Source organism: Pelophylax lessonae (assembly GCF_965119305.1).
Source record: "Pelophylax lessonae genome assembly, chromosome: 6".
Lineage (NCBI taxonomy): Eukaryota > Metazoa > Chordata > Amphibia > Anura > Ranidae > Pelophylax > Pelophylax lessonae.
In genome coordinates this window covers 15,343,205-15,366,470 of record NC_138773.1, presented here as the reverse complement: position 1 = coordinate 15,366,470, position 23,266 = coordinate 15,343,205, and the positions used below count along the sequence as shown (strand labels likewise).

Genomic DNA, 23,266 nt, shown 5'->3' with positions numbered 1-23,266 from the left:
CCCGTTCCGTTGTCCGCCGGGCGTCCGGGACCCCCCCCCTTGTTGCTTCCTCCCCTCCGGTCCGGAGTCCGGCAGCGGCCGTGGGTGGCTCGAGTGTGCACTGCACACACTGGTTGCTAAGGCCAGCCCGATTGGCATCTAGCAACCAGTGACGTGAGCAGCAGAGCAGACCCAGGATGCACAGCGCCGCCACCGCAGCGGAGGACTCGGAGGAGGATCCTCCTCCTCGTCGGCTCTCCTCCTCACTCTCCTCTCCTCCGGCTCCGTCCGTCCAGTCGACCCTAGAAGAAGACTGGCTCCGCCTCCGCCTCCTCCCACCTCCTCCCATGCCATGTGCAGCCGTGTAAGGTAAGGTAAGTCTGCCAGACTGCCACAGCCTGCCAGTTTTTTTTAACTCATTCTCAATTCTCATGGCATGATGTGAAGTGATAATGATGGCAATGTATGATGATGGGATCTAATCGATGTGACAGTGAGTGACACAAGAGACAGTCAGACAACTACTACCTGTCCTGGCTGGCTGGAGGATATACTACCTACTATATATTGGTCCCTGGCCTATATGTATATAGTAAGGTATATATTATCCTCCAGGTAGTAGTTGTACTATATAGTCTATATACATATTGCAGGGAACACTATATACTACAAGAGAGTACAACTACTACCTGGAGTATATACCTTACTATATACATATTACAGGGACCAATATATACTACAAGACAAGAGACAACTACCTGGAGTATATTATATACCTTACTAACTATATACATATTACATGGAACACTATATACTACAAGAGACTATTGTAGTATATATTGGGCCCTGTAATATGTATATAGTAAGGTATATACTCCAGGTAGTTGTCTCTTGTAGTATATATTGATCCCTGTAATGTGTATATAGTATATATACATATTACAGGGAACACTATATACTACAAGAGAGTACAACTACTACCTGGAGTATATACCTTACTATATACATATTACAGGGACCAATATATACTACAAGATCAAAGATATAAATAACTGCGCTGAGCATGCATTCTCGTGCATGATTGTGTAGCCAGGGGGGCCCCAGTGCACTGCTTTGCCCAGGGGCCTATAAGGCTCTTAAGATGGCACTGCCCCCACACTGTGCTCCCTCCCCTCTCCTGCAAGTTGCTGCAGGGGATGTGTCACAATAAAGAACCAGGAAGCGGTCAGTAAATATGTAATTTACCAGCTCCTTCCTTTTCTGAATGGACAGAGTCATAGTCAGTGACATTGTAAAAAAATAAAATAAAATGATAAAAAATAATACAATTAAAATACCAAAAAATAAAACCTACTGACACCAGTGGGTGAACTTCCAGAATCGCAAAGGTCACACTTGTGACCAGGCCCTGGCATTCCACCACCGTGGGGAGGCCCCAAGATGGCAGGAAGGGGGCCCGCTGCAGAACATGTGAAAGGGTCCCACTGCGGGACCATAGTAAAGGGCCCCGCAACAAGAGTAAAGGGCCCCAGGATCAGTGGGAAGAGCCCCAGGCTTAAAGGGAAGGGCCCCGGCCAGGGGTCCGGGGGGCCCTCCATGGTTTCTTGCACCGGGGCCCTGAAGGTTCTAGTTACGCCTCTAAATTAGGCTGAGCTTTGCTGTCTTGCTCACATTAGGAAAATGACATCTACTGAGATCCCCAGACCATCTGTTTAAAATCAACTTGGCAGGGATCTGTCATTTAGAGGAGGTAGTGCTTCCCCTGATAAATGACAGATCCCTGGCTGCTTTTTGTAAAAAATAAATAAATGAAATAAAAAAAAGTCACTTTTAAGCAAGCACATCCTAATGCCAATAACTTTACCTCCTAAACACAGTTTTGCAACTTTGACACGTGTTGGTAAAAATTCCAAGAGGTTGATGTGGGTGGACCAGATAGATGATATACACTGCTCAAAAAAAATATAAAAAGGAACACTTTTTAATCAGAGTACAGCATCAAGTCAAGTATACTCCTGGAATATTGATCTGGTCAGTTAAGTAGCAGAGGGGGTTGTTAATTAGTTTCAACTGCTTTGGTGTTAATGAAATTAACCACTTGCCGACCGTATACTTTATATATACGTCAGCAGAGTGGCTCTCCCAGGCAGAGTCACGTATCGGTACGTCACTTGCCTGGGAGGAGCTAGGGGGCGAGCCGGCGCACTCCCGCCCCAGCTCCTCAGCAGGGAAGCTGGCCGCGTGTATCAGGCGGCTACAATTGTCGTCTGACACTCTCGATCGCTCCCCGCTGAGAGAAAAGGACGGACAGCTGATGTAAACACAGCCGTTCGTCCTTGTGCCTGCAATGATCATAGAGACCAGGCGATCCTGCTATATAAGATCACATGTCTCTGTGATCATTTCACAAGCCCCCCCCCCCCCCCCCCACAGTTAAAAATCACTCCCCTAGGCTCACATTTAACCCCTTGATCACCCACAATGTTAACCCCTTCCCTGTCAGTGTCATTATTACAGTAACAGTGCATATTTTTAGCACTGATTACTGTAGTAATGTCACTGGTCCCCCCAAAAGTGTCAAAAATGTTAGTTAGGGGTCCGATCTGTCCGCCGCAATGTTGCAGTCCTGCAAAAAATCACAGATCACCACCATTACTAGTAAAAAAAAAAACGAAATAAAAATTACATGAATCTTTCCTGAAGTTAGTAAACTCGATAACTTTTGCGCAAACCAATGTAAATACGCTTATTGCGATTTTTTTTTTTATTTTTTTTTTTTACCAAAAATATGTAGCGGAAAACAAATTGGCCTAAAATGTTAAAAAAATGTTATTTATTTTTTTTTGGGAATGTTATATAGCAGAATGTGGAATATATTGGTTTTTTTTTTTAAGAAATTGTCGCTATTTTTTTTTGTTTATAGCGCAAAAAATAAAAATTGCAGAGGTGATCAAATACCACCAAAAGAAAGCTCTGTTTGTGGGAAAAAAAGACATCAATTTTATTTGGGTACAGCGTAGCACCACCGCGCAATTGTCCATTAAATAATGCAGTGCCGAATCGCAAAATAGGGCCTGGTCATTAAGGGGGAAAATCCTCTGGTCTGAAAGTGGTTAACAGGTGCACTAGATGGGCAACAATGAGACTACATCCAAATCAGGAATGGTTTTACAGGTTGAGGCCACTAAAAATGTTTTTTGGCAGAATTGGCAGGTCCGCCACTGGCGCCCTGTTTTTTTTTTTTACAGATGAGAGCAGGTTCACCCTGGCCACATGTGGGTGACATGAAAGGGTCTGGAGAAGCCGTGGAGAACATTATGCTGTCTGTAACATCATTCAGCATGAGCGGTTTGGTGTTGGGTCAGTGATGGTCTGGGGAGGCATATCCATGGAGGGACGCACAGACCTCTACAGGCTAGACAATGGCACCCTGACTGCCATTAGGTATTAGGATGAAATCCTTGGACCCATTGTCAGTCCCTACACCAGTGCAGTGGGTCCTGGGTTCCTCCTGGTGCACGACAATGCCCAGCCTCATGTGGAGATAGTATGCAGCCAGTTCCTGGAGGAGGAAGAAATTGATACCATTGAATGGTCCCCACACTCGCCTGACCTAAATCCAATAGAACACCTCTGGGACATTATGTTTTGGTCCATCTGACGCCACCAGGTTGCATCTCAGTCTGTTCAGGAGCTCAGTGATGCACTGGTCCAGATCTGGGAGGAAATACCCCAGGACACCATCCATGGCCTCATTAGGAGCATGCCCCGGCATTGTCAGGCATGCATACAAATACGTGGGGGCCATACAATCTACTGAGGACCATTCTGAGTTGCTGCAATGAAATTTCAGCAAAATAAACTAGCCTGCTGCATCATTTTTCTCAAATCGCCGATCATGGACGGCACCTGGAGAGAGTGCAGTTCCACCCAAATTTCCAGGAAACACTGCAGTCTTTAAATCCCTCCTCTTCCACCATGCCTTCAGTTATTGTGTTTCCTCCACCATGGTGGAAGCGCTGCTAGGAACCGTTGGGTTGTCTGCTACGCTCTCTCCAGGTGGGGAAAGGGTGGTTACCTCTGTCTCTTTGTTGTTCCTGGCTGTCCCAGCCTCCCCCCCCCCCCCGGGTGGGTTGTTCAGGAAGCTGCAGATCCTCCTGGTTCCGGGGGGCCAAGGCCTCGCTGATCGTCCCGTCTGAGTGCCGGGAGCCGCTGGTTTAGGTTGGGCCGGGTTTCTATTTGAATTTCCCGGCATGTCTGGCCTGGGTTCCCGGCTTGTGAGGGCGCATGTGCGGTAGGCTCTCAGACCGTCTTGGAGGTGAAGATGCTGGATGTGGAGGTCCTTGGCTGGTCTCAGACCGTCTTGGAGGTGAAGATGCTGGATGTGGAGGTCCTGGGCTGGTCTCAGACCGTCTTGGAGGTGAAGATGCTGGATGTGGAGGTCCTGGGCTGGTCTCAGACCATCTTGAAGGTGAAGATGCTGGATGTGGTGTTCCTGGGCTGGTCTCAGACCATCTTGGAGGTGAAGATGCTGGATGTGGAGGTCCTGGGCTAGTCTCAGACCATCTTGGAGATGAAGATGCTGGATGTGGAGGTCCTGGGCTAGTCTCAGACCATCTTGGAGGTGAAGATGCTGGATGTGGAGGTCCTGGGCTAGTCTCAGACCATCCTGGAGATGAAGATGCTGGATGTGGAGGTACTGGGCTGGTCTCAGACCATCTTGGAGGTGAAGATGCTGGATGTGGAGGTCCTGGGCTGGTCTCAGACCATCTTGGAGGTGAAGATGCTGAATGTGGTGTTCCTGGGCTGGTCTCAGACCGTCTTAGAGGTGAAGATGCTGGATGTGGAGGTCCTGGGCTGGTCTCAGACTGTCTTGGAGGTGAAGATGCTGGATGTGGAGATCCTGGGCTGGTCTCAGACCATCTTGGAGGAGAAGATGCTGGATGTGGAGGTCCTGTGCTGGTCTCAGACCATCTTGGAGGTGAAGATGCTGGATGTGGAGGTCCTGGGCTGGTCTCAGACCGTCTTGGAGGTGAAGATGCTGGATGTGGAGGTCCTGGGCTGGTCTCAGACCGTCTTGGAGGTAAAGATGCTGGATGTGGAGGTCCTGGGCTGGTCTCAGACAGTCTTGGAGGTGAAGATGCTGGATGTGGTGTTCCTGGGCTGGTCTCAGACCATCTTGAAGGTGAAGATGCTGGATGTGGAGGTCCTGGGCTGGTCTCAGACCATCTTGGAGGTGAAGATGCTGGATGTGGAGGTCCTGGGCTGGTCTCAGACCGTCTTGGAGATGAAGATGCTGGATGTGGAGGTCCTGGGCTGGTCTCAGACCATCTTGGAGGTAAAGATGCTGGATGTGGTGTTCCTGGGCTGGTCTCAGACCGTCTTGGAGGTGAAGATGCTGGATGTGGAGGTCCTGGGCTGGTCTCAGACCGTCTTGGAGGTGAAGATGCTGGATGTGGAGGTCCTGGGCTGGTGTGGTTACACGTGGTCTGCGGTTGTGAGGCCGGTTGGATGTACTGCCAAATTCTCTGAAACGCCTTTGGAGACGGCTTATGGTAGAGAAATGAACATTCAATTCACGGGCGACAGCTCTGGTGGACATTCCTGCAGTCAGCATGCCAATTGCACGTTCCCTCAAAACTTGTGACATCTGTGGCATTGTGCTGTGTGATAAAACTGCACATTTTAGAGTGGCCTTTTATTGTGGTCAGCCTAAGGCACACCGGTGCAATAATCATGCTGTCTAATCAGCATCTTGATAATCCACACCTGTGAGGTGGATGGATTATCTCGGCAAAGGAGAAGTGATCACTAACACAAATTTACACAGATTAGTGAACAATATTTGAGAGAAATCGGCCTTTTGTGTACATGGAAAAAGTCTGAGATCTTTGAGTTCAGCTCATGATAAATGGGGGGAAAAAAACAAAAGTGTTGCATTTATGATTTTGTTCAGTTTATATTTTTTCATTCCAAAGAATAATCATTCCACACGTGAGCAAGAAACATTTCATCCCATCTGAATATAATATTCCATTTCATCTGTTCAGAAGTTTCAAATGGTGGAGATGTGTGCTGACCATGAGATTGTAGACAAAAAGTACCACCCCTATCACTGATATCAGCCAATGTGACATGTAATGAATTGGTGGAGATAGTATAAGGTCTCACCAATTAGGCCCACTCGGGTGAAACGCGTTACAGGGACCTCTCTGGTGGGTGTTGAGCAGAGCTGAAGCCATCTTACATTACTGATTTTGTTTTGGCCACAGCGAGTTGGCGTCCTCCATACGATCAGTTGCCATTTTTCTGTAGCATACTGTATTTTAGCATTACATGCTGTTTTATACGATCTACACCAATTCATCGTATGTCATGCTTGTTTATATTAGTGATAGGCCTCTCCTCTCCCCCTGTCAGCTGGCTGGGGGGGGGGGGGGTGATAGGATGGAAAGCAGGGGAAGGGGCTAGTTAATATGTAATTTACTGGTCTCTTCTTTTTCCAAATGAACACACATGCTTACTATTTCCATTCATAACTGAAGCATAGTAAACAGTGTTTACAAGAATTCCTGATACATTTTATTTTAGTTTTAATTTTTAATTATCATGGATGTGGGGGCCTTTAGGCGGGCGTGATTTTTCATTCTTGGACCCAGGTAGCACAATGTCTTGGGCCAGCCCTGGATGGGAACATCTAGAAGCTTAAAGCGGAGTTCCGCCTTCCCCTCCACCCCCTCAAAATAAAAAGTCAGCAGCTACACATACGGTACACATACTGTAGCTGATGATTTTTATTATTAGGACACTTACTTGTCCTGGAGTCCAGCGATGTCGGCACCACAGCCGATGTTTCCATTGGCTGTCGGGTGCTGCCATTGTGTAACGCTCCGGCGTTTTTAGGAAAGTGGTGTGGATTTGCAGCTGCAGAAATGTTACACTCAGTAGTCATGTAGAGATGTGTTGAACTACCATATCTAACTCTCAAGACTCATCATTGTGCACCAGCCTGTCTCAGCAAGCACATACACAGACACTCATTTAAGATGTTCATGGAGTGATATGTTTATATGTGAAAGTATAGAGGTGATACTGAGGGGACAGGCGTGGGTAGTGACAGTAATGATAGGCACTTGATAGTAATATTCAGGAGAGTAGTAGATGGTAATAGGTAGAATGCAGATAGGTTAGTAATCATGTATGGTAACAGGTGGTAAGGACAGCAGATGACATATACAGGATAGACTAACCCAGTGCAAGGATAGATGGTAGTAGACTCAAGAGCTTGCAATCTAAGTAACGGTGCAGATGATAGATGTAATAGTTCTTAGAGTAGCAATAGTCTTTAGTAAGCAGAGTAGTAGTGAAAGTAGATTAGGAAGGAATTCCCCTGTGGGGTACTTATCACTAGTAGGTTTGTAAGGTGAGGGTTCCGGCGGTGAGGCAAAGATCTTGTAGCGAGATACAAGAAGTTATAGCGAGTCTTCAGTCCCTCCAGGTATTAGGGAATAGCTGGAGGAGGCAGCGTTAGATACTGCTGTAACAAACGGTTTGCACGAACACATGTGAGTGAAAGCCGGTGGTTTAAATAGCTGTTCAGTCCGGCGCCTCATGATGATGTCAGCACTCTTAAAGGGAAACACACCTATATGCGCTCCATCTACCTAGGTAGATGGAACGCACCCCGGAAATGATGTGATAGGAAGGCACTGAGAGTGCCAGGATCTTACACATTGCCGGTAAGGAAACCCGGCAGTGAAGCCTTGCGGCTTCACGGGCAGGTCCCTACTGTGCATGTGCGAAGCGAGCTGCGCTTTCCTATTGGCTCGGCGCCGGGGGAAGGAGGAGGGGGGCAAACTTCAGAGGGACGGCGCCGTATCCCGGAAGTGGGGAAGGGTACCTGTTTTAGGTACCCGTTCCCCCCCCTGAAAGGTGCCAAATGTGGCACCGGAAGGGGGGAGGAATTGAAAGAGTGGAAGTTCCACTTTTAGGTGGAACTCTGCTTTAAGAAGACACAGTATCCTTCAGCTGAAAGGAAAAGCCGGAAGGCTGTCTGATACTCTCCCTTTTGCCTGGGATTCCTCTGGCTACTCTGGTCTCCTCCCACACTCCAAAGACATGCTGGTAGGTTTTTTGGCTCCGGTCTAAATTAGCCCTAGTGTGTGTATGTGAGTAAGGGACCTTAGATTGGAGTGGAAACATAACAGGTCTAGTGGCGGTATCAATAGGTAATAAAATATGCCAAGGGAGACTCCTATGAAACCCATTTAGAAAACATTGGGATTTCAATGCTTGTTCAAAAGGTTCAACATACAAGAAGGCTTGCAAATAAACGTACGGGGTTTGGTAAGGCAGCTCTCAAACAGACCCCCCCCAGTCTTAAAGTATAGAAATAACAGGCACCAAACCAAAAGTGAAAAAGTCCAATCAAAAACATCCAACGCATTTCACAGGCAACAAAACTCCATTTTTTATTAGGGCTACAAAACAGAAATAAAACATAATAAGCACAATTTAAAAAATAATAAAAAATGATGAATAAACAAAACATAATACATTATTTGTTCTGTTATTCATTATTATACCCTGGGGTGTAGTTATAATAAAAAATTGCAATTTACCACTAGATGGTGCTAATTGTCATGGGAAGATCTTTTGATACCTAGAGCCATCTAGTGACCAAATATTTTATTTGTTGTGTTAAATCATTAACCACTTAAGCCCCCCAGAGGATTTGGCTGCTCAAAGACCAGGGTCTATTTTGCGATTCGGCACTGCGTGAATTTAACGGACAATCGCCTGGTCGTGCGATGCTGTACCCAAATGAAATTGACCTCCTTTTTTTCCCACAAATAGAGCTTTCTTTTGCTGGTATTTGATCACCTGTGCGATTTCTATTTTTTGCGCTATAAACAAAAAAAGAGCGTCAATTTTGAAAAAATAACAATATTTTTCAAATATTTTTTATATGAAATTCCCCCCAAAAAATGTAAAAATCAAATTTTTTTAACATTTTAGGCCAATTTGTTTTCTGCTACATATTTTTGGTAAAAAAAAATTGCAATAAGCGTATTTTGATTGGTTTGCGCAAAAGTTTTTGTGTTTACTAACTACGAGAAAGATTTATGTAATTTTTATTGTTTTTGTTTAACTAGTAATGACGGCGATCTGCAAATTTTTTTTTTTTTTTTTTTGCGGGACTGCGACATTTTTGACACTTTTGGGGGTACCAGTGACATTACTACAGTAATCAGTGCTATACATATGCACTGTTACTGTAAAAATGACACTGGCAGGGAAGGGGTTAACTGTATTAGTGATCAAGGGGTTAAGTGTGTCCCTAGGGGCGTGGTTCGTTCTAACTGTAAATGGGCGTGGCTTGTGATGTAACCACAGAGACATACGATCCTACATAGCAGGATTGTATAGTCTCTGCAGTTAGATCAGGGAGAATGACAGACGGTTGTGTTTACATCAGCCGCCTGCCTTTCTCCCTCTCCAGTGGGAGATCGCGAGTGACCGGCGGACATCGGAGCTGCCTGTCACTCGCACGGGGATGGCCGTGAACGAGTGGGGGCGGGAGGGTGCGTCCGGCGGCGCGCGCTCGCCCCCTGCAGGCTCCTGGGCAAGCAACATAGTACTACGTCGCTTTGCCCAGGAGGGGCTGACTGCCGCAGTAAATATACTGTGGGCGGTCAGCAAGTGGTTAAAAAAACACCATCCGACATAGGAAAAAGTCTAACAACATTTATTTTTTTTAACCCCAATAAATACTAAACCAATGTAGAGTACATGCATTTTCACTGGATAGATCACTATGCAAATTCTTTATCAATGCACCCCTTCGTGTCAATGCTACAGGCAGACTGCATTGTGTGTGTCTTTTTTTTTTTTGCCCAGAGTTCTCTTACCATTTTTTTGTTTTTTTTTTATTTTTCAGATCATAAGCATACTTAAAAAAATAGTCTGGAACTGTCTCATATGGGTTTTCCCAGCAAGTTGGACAATCAGAAAAAGAGTTGTGGGTATATTTTCCCGGGAAGGTGAGGACTCTTACCGTTTCCTCTATGAGGCCCTGAGATCCCAAGATGTACTGTTTAAAGAAGTTCGGACATTCACCATAAGCAACAATGGATGGCCCAGATTTAGAGAAGAGGTGCCCCGATGTGACTTTGCCATTTTGTATCATTCCAAGAACCGAGGGAGACTCAATATCACAGATGTGACGGATTCCATCTATGACCAGGAACTTCAATATCTTTTCGAAATACTAGGTGAGACCCAGATATTGATATTCCTAAGGCTCCTTTTCGATGGATTGCTGGAGGTGTAGCAGCCTTTTAGCTGTTTAAAGCTGGCTATAGAGGGATAAAAGTTCAGCCGGTTCAGCGGGGGCCCCGCTGAACCATCTGAATTTTAATCCTTCTATGACTGTTACTTCTTGACAGAAGTCGATCTAACGATGGACTTCTGTTGAATGGTAATGTTGAAAATTTTTCTTGATCATCAATGTATTCTGACAGCGGAGGAGTCCCGTTGTCATATTACAATGGTAAATTGGGGAGGATTCCTCCATCCATCTTGCTTGTATGGATGTAGGGGGGGGGAGGGGGATCCATTTGTTTTAAGTGATCAGCCCATCAGCTGGGCAAAAAAAAAAAAAAAAAGGATAATCTATGAAGGAAATGTCCAAGAGGCACTTGGGCTTTAAAACCTATTCAATAAGTAAAAGGGAGCTCATTGGCTGTGGGGATGTTGCTCATTTAAAACAAGACTCCCCTTCAGTGGGTACCCAGAAAGTGTCTCACAATGTAAAAACTCAATGGGGGCGCCAGACCAAATGGTGAAAGAGTTCACAGTTAATAAGTCATTATTAGATACCATTATTTATTTATTTATTACAGGTACTTATATAGAGCCATTAATTTACATATATACGTGTACATTCACATCAGTCCCTGCCCCAAGGTCCCTTACTCACATACACATACTAGGGCCAATTTAGGCCGGAGCCAAAAAACCTACCAGCATGTCTTTGGAGTGTGGGAGGAAACCAGAGTACCCAGAGGAAACCCAGGCAGGCACATTTTCAAATGTATCCCTCCCCAGGAAAAGATTTGTAAGAGAAGAGGACTAAAGGGAAGTGAGGGTAAGAGATCAGTAAGGGGGAGCCTCGGTAAAAGGGGATCATTATCTGCAATGGCAAGAATAAGGGACCCAGGGGCCTTTTTAAATATTAAAGCGGAGTTCCGGCCTCAAAAACCACTTTGGGCCATCTGCTTGCTTTAAATCCCCTAAATAACAAATGGATACTCCTGATTTCTTTTTCTTTACCCACCTTGTTTTTGAAGAAAGTATACTTACCTTCCTTCTACTTCCTCCCTCTGTGGCCGCGGCCCGCGCCATCACTTCCTGCTTGCGTTGACTCCTGGGAGCTGAACGTCATCGCTCCCAGGAGTCAATGCGCCTGCACCGGTGTAACGTTAAAAAGCCCTACCCCGTGAAAATTCCCTACCCTCATCACTTCCGGTGCACGTACGTCATGCATCAGCTGAGCCAGTTCCCAGTGCGCATGCTCAGACAGTAAATGATCGGCTCACACCGGAAGTGACGAGGGTAGGGAATTTTCACTGGGTAGGGTTTTTTTTAACGTTACAACGGCCTCCCGTGAAATAACCCTACCCTGGTTCCCAGTGCTTAAAGCGTTGGGTTAGCAAATGATGTCGGCTTCCCATGAAAATACCCTACCCTCATTCCCCGGCGGGTTGAGGAAAATGTAAAAGTGTCTCCTAATGGAGGAAAATTTAAAATATATAACTATATTTTTTTTATCATTCCATTTCAATTAATATATATATATATATATATATATATATATATATAAATTTTCTTTCGTTAGGAGGCACTTTGTAATTGTTCTGGACCCGCCAGGGAACGAGGGTAGGGTATTTTCATGAGAAGCCGCCGCTTTAACCACTTTACCACCGGAGGATTTTGCTGTCTTCCGTCCAGGCCACTTTTTGCGATTCGGCGCTGTGCGACTTTAACTGACAATTGCGCGGTCGTGCGACGCCGTACCCAAACAAAATTTACGTCCTTTTTTTCCCACAAACAGAGCTTTCTTTTGGTGGTATTTGATCACCTGTGCGATTTTTACTTTTTGCGCTATCAACAAAAAAATAGCGTTTATTTTGAAAAAATAACAATATTTTTCACATTTTTTTATATGAAATTCCCCCCCAAAAAAATGTAAAAATCAAATTTTTTTAAAATTTTTGGCCAATTTGTTTTCTGCTACCTATGTTTAGTAAAAAAAATCACAATAAGCGTATTTTGATTGGTTTGCGCAAAAGTTATTGCGTTTACTAACTAAGGGAAAGATTTCTGTCATTTTTGGTGGGTTTTTTTTAACGCGTAATGGCGGTGATCTGCGATTTTTTTTGCGGGACTGCGACATTGCGGCGGACAGAACGGACCCTTGACTGACATTTTTGACACTTTTGGGGGTACCAGTGACATTTCTACAGTAATCAGTGCTATATATATGCACTGTTACTGTAAAAATGACACTGGCAGGGAAGGGGTTAATTTTATTGGAGAGGGAGGGGTTAATGTATGCCTGGTGCTTACTGACGTGTGGGGGGGGGGGTGACTGTGTGACAGAAGGACAGATCGGATGTCCAGCTATGCTGAACACTCCGATCTGTCAGTCCCTGTCACTATGGAGATCCGCCCGCTGTGTTTACACACAGCGGGCGGATCTCCAGACTCGATCCCCGACGATCGGGGCAGAGCAGCGGCGATTGCCGCTGCTCCTCCGCTGGCCCGACTCCCACTGTGAATGAACACAGCGGGAGCGAGCCTCCGGCGGCACGTGAGCGCCGCCCACAAGGGGCGGAGTCCAGCGACGTAGGTAGCCGAGATAATTTACTGTGCGCGTATGCGCACTGGAAAGCGGCTCAGCTGATGCCTTACGTACCCTCACAGGAAGTGACAAGGGTAGGGAATTTTCACGGGTAGGGTTTTTTTAACGGAACACCGGCCCGCTCGTCAGTTTCGGCGCAGGCACGTCATTCCCTGCTAAATAGATGACGCTCCTGGCCGGAAGTGACGAGCAGGGCCGGTGCAGGGCATTCTGGGATCGAAGAGGATGCCCTGGCTTCAGCTGCCCACACCTGAGATGGCCGCGCTGGAGAAGAAATTTTGAAGGTAAGTATTTCTTCTAAAAGGTAAGTCCGACCTGGGACAGTACAGAGGCTATCCATTGTGGAATGTACTAGCCCTGACTGTCCCATGGTTTTTTTTATTGATTGAAAAAAGTTTCCGAGGCCGGAACTCCGCTTTAAGCATTCCTAGTCTCAAATGTATGATGTCCAAAGTTTCTGTGCCAAACCACACCAACGATCTCCGCCAGTTTGACGTGTTTCACCATTAAGCTTCTTCAGGACCCAGAGGTATTTTCCATACAGAGATATCATTCATGTGACAGGTTCTACAATTCACAAGCTAAAAAATTCACCCATCCCCTGGTGAAGCGCCGTTGTGGGGGGGGGGGGGCAAAGGGAGGGGCTTCCCACACAGGGAAGACAGTCTTTGCAAAAACAAGCATAAGTGACCCAGGGGCATTTTATAAAGTGCAGCACTCCTTATCTCTTTTTTCAATATTTTTATTAGGAGAGGTTTTTAACATACAATAGATGAGCACATACATATAACAATGTAGCAATATATAACAATATAGCCCAAGTGTTATATACATTACAAATAGTACATTGGTTAGGCATTATTATATACAGACAGAAATGACACTTTGAACTCTGGATTGAAACAAGTACTATAGAAGGAGATGCTTTTGTTCATATTTCAAGTCTGAGGTTTACAACCACTTTAACAACTTGCCGACCGCCTAACATACTTTTACTGCAGCAAATCGGCTCCCCTATGTGGTAATCAAGTACCTGTATGTCATTTTGTGCAGGGGCTTTGGGAGGAAAGGGGGGAGGTGCGCGCTGATTGGCTACATGGGGAGCCCATTAGTGGGTCCGGTGATTGACCAAAAACATGTAGCAGAATACATATTGGCCTGAATTTAAGAAGAAATTTGATGTTTTACTTTTTTTATTGGATTTGTTTTATTGCAGAAAGTAAAAAAAGATTGATGGGGGTACTTTAATTTTTTAATTTTTTTTGTATATTTAATTAATTTATTTATTTTTTATACTTTCCCTTTTAATTATTATTTTTTTTTTAATCACTTTTATTCCTATTACAAGGAATGTAAACATCCCTAGTAATAGGAATAGTGCATGGCAGGTCCTCTTTATGGAGAGATCTGGGGGTCAATAACTTTTTTTTTCTAATTCATAAAACTGTTTTTTTTTTTTCTTTTTAAAAAAACGTGTATGAAAAATTTCTGTGCAAATACCATGTGACATGTTTTCTCTGCAAAAAAAAAAAAAAATATATATATATATATATATATATATATAGATAGATAGATAGATAGATAGATTTTTTTTTTTTTAGCAGAGACCCTAGGGGAAAAAATGGCGGTCATTTCAACTTTTTATGTCACACAGTATTTGCACAGGAATTTTTCAAACACATTTTTAAAATATAGATAGACATAATGTTTGGGAGTAATTTTCTAGCAAAAAAATGATGATTTGTACATGTAGGAGCGGAGTCCCGGAAATGACCCGGTATGGAAATGTTTTGGTTCCTGTTTCTGTAGGCCCATACTTTGACTCAGACTCTTCTCTGACATGTTCATCTGCATTGTTGGGGGCAGGGGGGAGATGGCAGAACCCAATGGTCTATCATGGTGGGTTAGTTTTACAGATGTTTGCAGGTAGTGCTGTGACCTACAATATTGAGATGTTCGTTGTGTTCTTGTAGGTAAGGAGAATGTGCTTGTGGTGGCCGATGACTTGGACTCCACCACTCAAGAAGATAAGGAGGGGATACTCAACAGTCAGCCTCTGATCCGAGAAAATTCCATAGACCTCATTCTCTTCAGAAAAGATAAGAACACATCTAAAAGAGAAACAGGAGAGAAGATCAAGGAAATACTATCACATATAAGCGGAACAAGAGGGAAGATCATGGAAATACTATCATATATAAGCGGAAAGACACAGCCCATCACCAAGCATACAAGTAAGTTCTAGACATAATAAATCAAAGGAAATAGAACAATTGAGTGCTGTCTGTGATACTTTTTTAGTTGCACTAACATCCACATTTCAGGACAAAGTTTCGGGGGTGCACCCCTCTTCTTCAAGGTCCAAGGAGTACTCATCAATCAACCCCAAAAGCTTGTCCTTAAAATTTGAATGTTAGTGCAAATACAAAAAGTGTCACAGACCGCACTCAGTTGTTCTTGTTGCAAGTGCACCAATATAGGTACAATCCCTGAAAGAAGTATGGGGTGGATTTGCCCCCCCCCCTATTTATGGTAAACATGTATTCTATTGTCTATTCCTATAATAGTTTACCAAAGCTCTGATAAGGTTAATGAAAGGTATACTAACATTGTTAGCTATAAAAATAAACACACTGCTTGACTCCGTTCACACTGGGGCGACCTGTCAGGCGACCTGGTCGCCTGAAAGGTCGCCGTAGGTCGCCTGCCATAGAGTAGCTGTGGACCCATTCTAATAGGAACGACACAAGTCGCTCCGACTTAGAAAAAGGGTCCGAGCTTCTTTGGGGCGACCCGGAGCGACCTGCATTGACTTCAATGATATGAAGTCCGTGCCGGCCGCTCCGAGGTCGCGGTGCCCCAGTGTGAACGGGGTCTAAATAAGCAAGGATCTAATTTATTATAAAGAAAGTAAAAATGCTAACATAAAACACTAAAAGGATACTACAGAGCATATAAGACAGAACAATCACAGATAATACTTTACATATTCGTCCTCGGGGTTCGATATCTTTCAGCTGGTCTCAAGCACATACAGAAGGACAGAAAAAGGTAGCACAAGAGCCATGATGGCCCACAGCCAAGAGAGACAACAGTCAAGAGACAGATTCTATCTGGCAATCCGCATTTAAAGCCCAACCAGACACCACCCTCCCATAAACACCCACTGTCTTCATGTCCAATGACAGCTCATAAGATGACCCCTTCCTAATCAACAGGAAGTATCTCATCTTTCCAGGAAGCATGTTATATTCTTCCACTAGGGGCGCCATCTTTCCACGAATCACTGTACTTGATCTGCTTCCAGTAACAGCTGGCCTTTGATGTTGGTATAACCTCCCCAGGAGGTCTTATCTGAGGCTCCTCTACCCCCATACCTCACAAAAGGAACCTATGCGAGAACATCCTGTGAGGATATTAATTCCCATTTATGACTCCTTGTCAGGAATGTCCTGTTGGATACTTTGCTTTCCAGGCCAGGTGTGGTCAGGTTTCAATTATCCAGCAACATCTGATATCAGAACACGTAAAACTACATGTTGCCTCCAACAATCCCCCTCAAGCATCCCTATGGAAATAATATCTGAAGCTCAATATGTCTATAGATTTATAGGTCAAATGCACAATTCCAGTACTAGATAGACATCTCAGGGCCTATATCCACCTCAATACTTACGTACATATACATCCTTGTAACTGAACTTGGTGTTGAGTTATTCACTTTGAGGTCAACACAGAGGACAAGGGGGCACTCTTTACATCTAGAGGAAAACAGATTTTGTCTCCAAATATGGAAAGGTTTCTTCACAGTAAGAGCTGTGAATAGACTCACTCCAGAGATGGTTCTGGCCAGCTCAGTAGATTGCTTTAACCACTTTAGCCCCAAGCCTATTTTTGACACGTTTTGTTCCTTCCTCCATTCCCCTAATTATTGTTGTTGCCCTTCTCTGGACTCTCTCCAGTTCCAGCACATCCTTCCTGAGGACCGGTGCCCAGAACTGATTTGTGCTAAGAGGGGAATTCGATTTGTGCTAGAAGGAGAGATTGGGGGGGCTTTGTGCTGGGAGAAGGGAATTAAGAGGGGGATTTGTGCTAGCTGAAGAGATTGGGGTAATTTGTGCTGGGGGGGGGGGGGTTTGGGTAGGGAGGAAGAATTTGAGCTGGGAAGGGTAATTTGGAGGGGGTTTTGGATTTGTGGTGGGATTGGTGTGGGGGGGTTGTGCTAGGAGAAGAGATTGGGGTGATTTGTGCTAAGAGGGGAATTTGATTTGTGCTAGAAGGAGAGATTGGGGGGGCTTTGTGCTGGGAGAAGGAAATTAGGAGGAGATTGGGGGGATTTATGCTGGTAGGAGGGCTTGGGGGGGGTAGATTTGTTGTAGGAGTAGAGATTGGGGGAATTTGTGCTAGCAGGAGAGATGGGGAGGGGGGGGGGGGTTCTGCTAGGAGAAGAGATTGGGGTGATATGCGCTGGAAAGAGGGCGGGGGGGTTTGCGGAGTAGATTTGTCCTAGAGAAGAAAATGTGAGAAGAAAGACAATGTGTGCAAGGTGGGTGATTGTTTTATGGGGTGAAGGATACTTCTGCCAGGAGGGGGGATTGGGGTGAGATTTGAGTGGCAGGATTGGGGGGGGCGAAGATTTGTTTTGGGAGGGGGGATTTGAACTGGGAGGTGGGGGGCCCTATCAGGTAGGCTGTAAGGGGCCCCATGATTTTTAACAACAGCCCTGTGTGTGACTTTGGGGGGACATTAGAATATAAGTTCCTCTGGTACAGAGACTGATGTGACTGGCTCAGTGATCTCTGTACAGCACTGTGGTACATGTCAGAGCTATATAAATGTATAATAATAACAGTGTATGACTTTGGAGGGGGGGGGCATTAGAGTGTAAGCTCCTCTGGTACAGAAATTGGTGTGACTGGCTCATTGTTCTCTGTACAGCACTGCGGTATATGTCAGAGCTATATATATGTATACTAATAGTGGGTGACTGTGGGGTGGGGGGGCATTAGAGTGTAAGCTCCTCTGGTACAGAGACTGATGTGACTGGCTCAGTGTTCTCTGTACAGCACTGCTGTATATGTCAGAGCTATATATATATGTGTAAAATAATGGATAATAGTGGTGGTATGTTAGAGTGTAAGCAAGACTGATGGGACTGTCTTGGGGTAAAACCAATTTATGTATTTTTGTTTATTCTACTTTTTCCCCAGAGAAAGAATAAGGAATAACAGCTACAGGACACACATTGCTGAATATGGTGACACCCCCACCCATGCAGTGCCAGGTCAATGTTCTTTGGCACCCACCATGAAAAGGCTAAAGTGTGCCCCCCTCATGAAGTTCCCTTTCCCCCCCCCCCATCACCCCCCCTGACACAGTGTCCCATTCCCTGTGACCTATAACATATCTCTCCTATCAAGCAGAGAGTAGGAGGAGTCTTGAACACATGGTGTGAATTGAGGTTACAGCCTCCTTATCATCTAAGATTATCCAATTATGGATCCACCTCGAAAGATACGATCCAAGGATCTCACCAAACAATCCTCCCATCACTGAGAAATCCAGAAGCCGGTCTTGCCATCATGGGGCATATGTCTTGAATTTCTGTGTGCGGCAACATGGGAGCTAAAAAAAGAAGGAAGCCGAGAAAGAGATTAGAGATTTGGCAACAAAAATACAACATCTAGATCATTGGCGATAAAAGTGGCCACAGGATTACTGGAGCTGAGGAAAACCCTACAATCTTTACTGAACCAGAAAGCAAAGAGAACCCTTTTTTTGAAGAAAGGGTTTTACTTCGAAGATGGAGATAAAACAACGTTAGTAAACGCGATAACTTTTGCGCAAACCAATCAAAATACGCTTTTTGCGATTTTTTTTTTTTTTTTTTTTTTACCAAACATATGTAGCATAAAACAAATTGGCCGAAAATGTTAAAAAAATTAGATTTTTACTTTTTTTGGGGGGGAATTTCATATAAAAAATGTGAAAAATATTGTTATTTTTGCAAAATTTACGCTCTTTTTTTGTTTATAGCGCATAATCAAAAAATCGCACAGGTGATCAAATACCACCAAAAGAAAGCTTTGTTTGTGGGAAAAAAAGGACGTCAATTTCGTTTAAGTACAGCGTCGCACGACCGCGCAATTGTCCGTTAAAATGACGCAGTGCCAAATCGAAAAATACCCCCTGGTCAGGAAGGGGGTAAAATCTTTTTCAGTGGTTAATATCAGGGCAGTAGGAGGGAGGTGTCGAAATTGGAGGGAAGAAAATTGTCAACCCAAGGTTGCCAGAGTCTACTGTACTTGTCTATTTTATCTAATAGAACCGCCTCAATTTTGGCGTGTTTCATGGCGATGGTGACCCGCTGCTTGACCTCAGGCAAGAAGAGGTGCGGGGACTTCCATGCTCTTGCAAAGAACCATTGATTCAATTGATAAATGCCTCCTCATCTATACATGGCTTTCGGGTGGGGGGAATTAATTTACACAACTGCAGCATATGCAGATGATCTGTTATTATACATCCACACATCTCCTGGCCTAATCTCTGTAATACCGTTACACATTGAGATTGTCTATAATTTTAAAGGGTGCCTTGACTGAAAAAAAGGCGAGAAATCCTGGCATATGAATGTATATAATAACCACCATGATTTGTGTAAAGTCCACCATATGTAAATATATATATATAAAAATAAATAAAAAGTCTCTGGTGAATGATATCTGTGGGCTCCTTTTCTGATGATCTGTGCACCAATCACCAGCTCCTCACCAACTAAGTCCTGCCCCCTAAGAGTTAACACTCACTAGACATCCTTAATATCAAGCCTTTGTTTATAGTGTCCTTTTAGATCAACATGGGAATGGTATTTCTCACACCAGGACTGCCCCAAGAGCCGAGGATCTTGTTATGGAAAAGAAAAACTCTACATAGCATGATCCCATTGAAGTAAAATTTATTAAGCACTTGCCGTATATAGTCGGGCGGCGGTCAGCCCCTCCCAGGCAAAGTGACGTACCGGTACGTCACTAGCCTGGGAGCCAATAGGGGGCGAGCGCGTGCCGCTGGAGGCGCGCTCCCGCCCCCTGCTCGTTCACTAAGAAGCCCGCGCGTGTGACCGGCGGATCCCGTGTCCGCCGGTCACTCGCGATCGTCGGATACAGTGGGAGAAAGGCAGGCGGCTAATGTAAACAAAGCTGCCTGTCATTCTCCCCTGTGTAACAGCAGAGATCTAACAGTCCTGCTATGTAGGACCGTTGATCTCTGCTGTTACACACACAGCCACATCCAATCACAGTTAGAAGCACGCCCCTAGGGACACACTTAACCCCTCCCTCTCCAATAAAGTTAACCCCTTCCCTCCCAGTGTCATTTTTACAGTAACAGTGCATATGTATAGCACTGATTACTGCAGTAATGTCACTGGTACCCCCAAAAGTGTCAAAAATGTCAGTCAAGGGTCCGATCTGTCCGCCGCAATGTCGCAGTCCCGCAAAAAAAAAGGCAGATCGCCGCCATTACTCGTTAAAAAAAAAAAACAATAAAAATGACAGAAATCTTTCCCTTAGTTTATAAACGCAAACTTTTGCGCAAACCAATCAAAATACGCTTTTTGCAATTTTGCAATACATTTTCAAGGTAAGTATTTCTTCTAAAAGGTAAGTGCAACCGGGGACAGATCAGAGGCTATCCATTGTGGAATGCACTAGCCCTGACTGTCCCGGGGGTATTTTTATGTATTTTTTTTTTTTTTTGTTTTTTTGTTTTAGGTGGAACTCCGCTTTAAGTCTGTTGAACGGTATCTTCTCCAGTGAAGGACTCCTCACAGTGCAGCTCTCGTAGCTGTGAGAACATTTTGGTTTTAATGGGAAACCAAACTGAATTTAATTTTGTTTGGTCTCTCAGACTTCAAAGATTCCCACATCTCGATTTCTATGCTGACCCTCCTTGTTTATGTGGCCACACCGGCTGGGGATCTTATTATTATTTTTTCACTAATGGTCACAGAATCCTACCAGCATGCCCCCATATACTTTTTTCTTTCAAACCTCGCAACTTTAGTCATCTTCAGCTCCTCCATTTCTGAATCTCATTTATCTTTTGACATATTTACAGGAAACAGGCTGATTTTATACTCCAACTTGAATCTCCCAGGTGTTCCTATTCTCTTGGTTTGTCAGCATGCTTGAGATAAAGTCCTGTGATTAAACTCTCTTATCTGATCTATGACGCACCTTTCTGTATTGTTTTTATTTTCATGTATGTCCTTAACTTTTGTGTTCATGTTGATAGATTTCGTTTACATGTACTCCTGAAGAAGAATATTCTAAATCCATCAAACTCAACCTGCAGAGTTTGTTGGTTTCTTTTCATCTAATATGGACCTAAGATATACATATTTTATGCCATGCAGTACTTTCTGCTTATGTAATTTTATTATTTGTTGTAATAAATGTTATTGATTTTTATGCCAGTGTTTTTGATCTCTCTGCATGTTTATATACAGTCCATGACTACCTACAGTAATTGTGTTTTCATTGGGTCCTAAACCTTGTCTGTTGCTTGGTGCACATACTTTTTTTTAGGAATGGCCTTCCCTGACCGCACCACCATCCCAGGCTTGTTCTGTGAATTATATTAGCTGATTCAACTGTCATTTTCTGATGCTTACCTAAATTGTTTACTTTTATATACTGAAGTTGCCTGTCACTGGCTCTTTTCTTTTAAACGGTTTTTATTGAAGGCAAAAGAAACATGGTACAGCAACATGCAGTGAAAATATTAGGTACATGCCATGATACAATAAGGCGATTTGAAATACAAAACTGCAGCATATAACATTCAAACAACATGTAGCAATGCAATGCGTATATGGGATCGACCCGGCGTCCCGTCTGAGATACAATGAGGGTACGCTCAAACTGTAGGTGTGGCCGAGGCAACACTGCGTAGATGGACCCCCACACAGAAGGTGTCTCAACCAAAACCAAGGTATAGCACTTAATTGGGTATGCTGGGGGCCGAGTGGGGGGGGGGGGCTGGGTTGGCAGGGTTGGAAGGAAAGCTGGGTAAGTAGGAGAGGGTCGTGGGGGGGAGGTAACAGCAGGTGCCCGGAGGGAGCCTCGAACCCCCCTAGGGGCCCAGGTGGGAAAAGAGAGACGGTAATGAGGACGCCCAATCAGGTGAGTACAAGGCTGTCGTCAAGGCCTGGTGGTAGGCAATGGTCAATCCAGGGTCGCCATAGCCGTTCATAGGGGGCCAGTTTGTCCAACAAAATTGCTTCCGTTTTAGCATGTAGCATGGCTTGGGTAACCCTGTGTAGCATAGCCAGATGACAGAACGTGGGGGTTTTCCATGCTTTCGCGATGGTTTGCTTTGCAGCAGTCGTGACATATATCACTGGCTCTTTTATTACTTTCCTTTCCTATATATTCAAAACCACCCTAAGAATGAAAATGAAGGAGTGAAGAAGGAAAGCTTGCAGTTGCAGTTCTCACCTCACTGTGGTCTTCTTCTTTTTCGGGACTGCTTTTTTTTAACTACCTTCACCCCAAAAACTAAGAATCTTCTGGCATGCAGACTGATGTCTGTATTTTACACAGTTTTCACCCCTCTTCTAAACTCAATTATATTCAGCCTGAGAAATATTGAACTGAAAAGCGCTCTTCAGAAAACCCCATACAGAATGGGTTCCACACCATGAAGTGTCACCAGAAGAGAACTGCTTAGGAAAAATGCTAAGCTCAAAAATGCTTACATTTGTAACTGGTTTGATATTAACTGAATTATTTTATATAAACCTAAGACTGTCAAGCACAAAGCACCCTAAAATTTCACAAAGTGGTGGAGGGTGCCATAGCCAACACTGCATAAACAATATGTCAATACCCTGAACAGCAACATAGATTTTGAAGGCACCACACTGAAAAATTCAATCATCTTAAAAAATAATTATATGCTACCAAAACTGTTGTATCTGTTCAGAGCCCTTCCTATCACTGTCCCTAAATCATTTCTAGACAAGTTCCAGATGGATATCAATACATTTATTTGGCATTACAAATGGCCTATATTCTCTAAATACACTAGATTACCAAAAGTACTGGGACACCTACCTTTACACGCACATGAACTTTAGTGGAATCCCAGTCTTAGTCCGTAGGATTCAATATAGGGTTGCGCCATCCTTTGCAGCTATAACAGCTTCAACTCTTCTGGGAAGGCCGTCCACAAGGTTTAGGAGTGTCTATGGGAATGTTTGACCATTCTTCCAGAAGCGCATTTGTGAGGTCAGGCACTGATTGATGTTGGACGAGAGGGTCTGACTCGCAGTGTCCACTCTAATTCATCCCAAAGGTG

The 23,266-nt window shown here is 44.3% G+C and overlaps 1 protein-coding gene across 1 annotated transcript in view; it reads left to right on the top strand.

Annotated features, from left to right (window-relative positions):
* Window positions 1-23,266, top strand: part of LOC309558427 (uncharacterized protein) — a gene marked incomplete at both ends in the record, with an annotated part of 136,729 nt that overhangs the window by 10,271 nt on the left and 103,192 nt on the right. Inside the window, 2 exons of the mRNA XM_082261501.1 lie at window positions 9,920-10,253; window positions 14,878-15,138. Coding sequence (XP_082117627.1) covers window positions 9,920-10,253; window positions 14,878-15,138 — 595 coding nt within the window. The remainder of the gene's footprint in view (window positions 1-9,919; window positions 10,254-14,877; window positions 15,139-23,266) is intronic.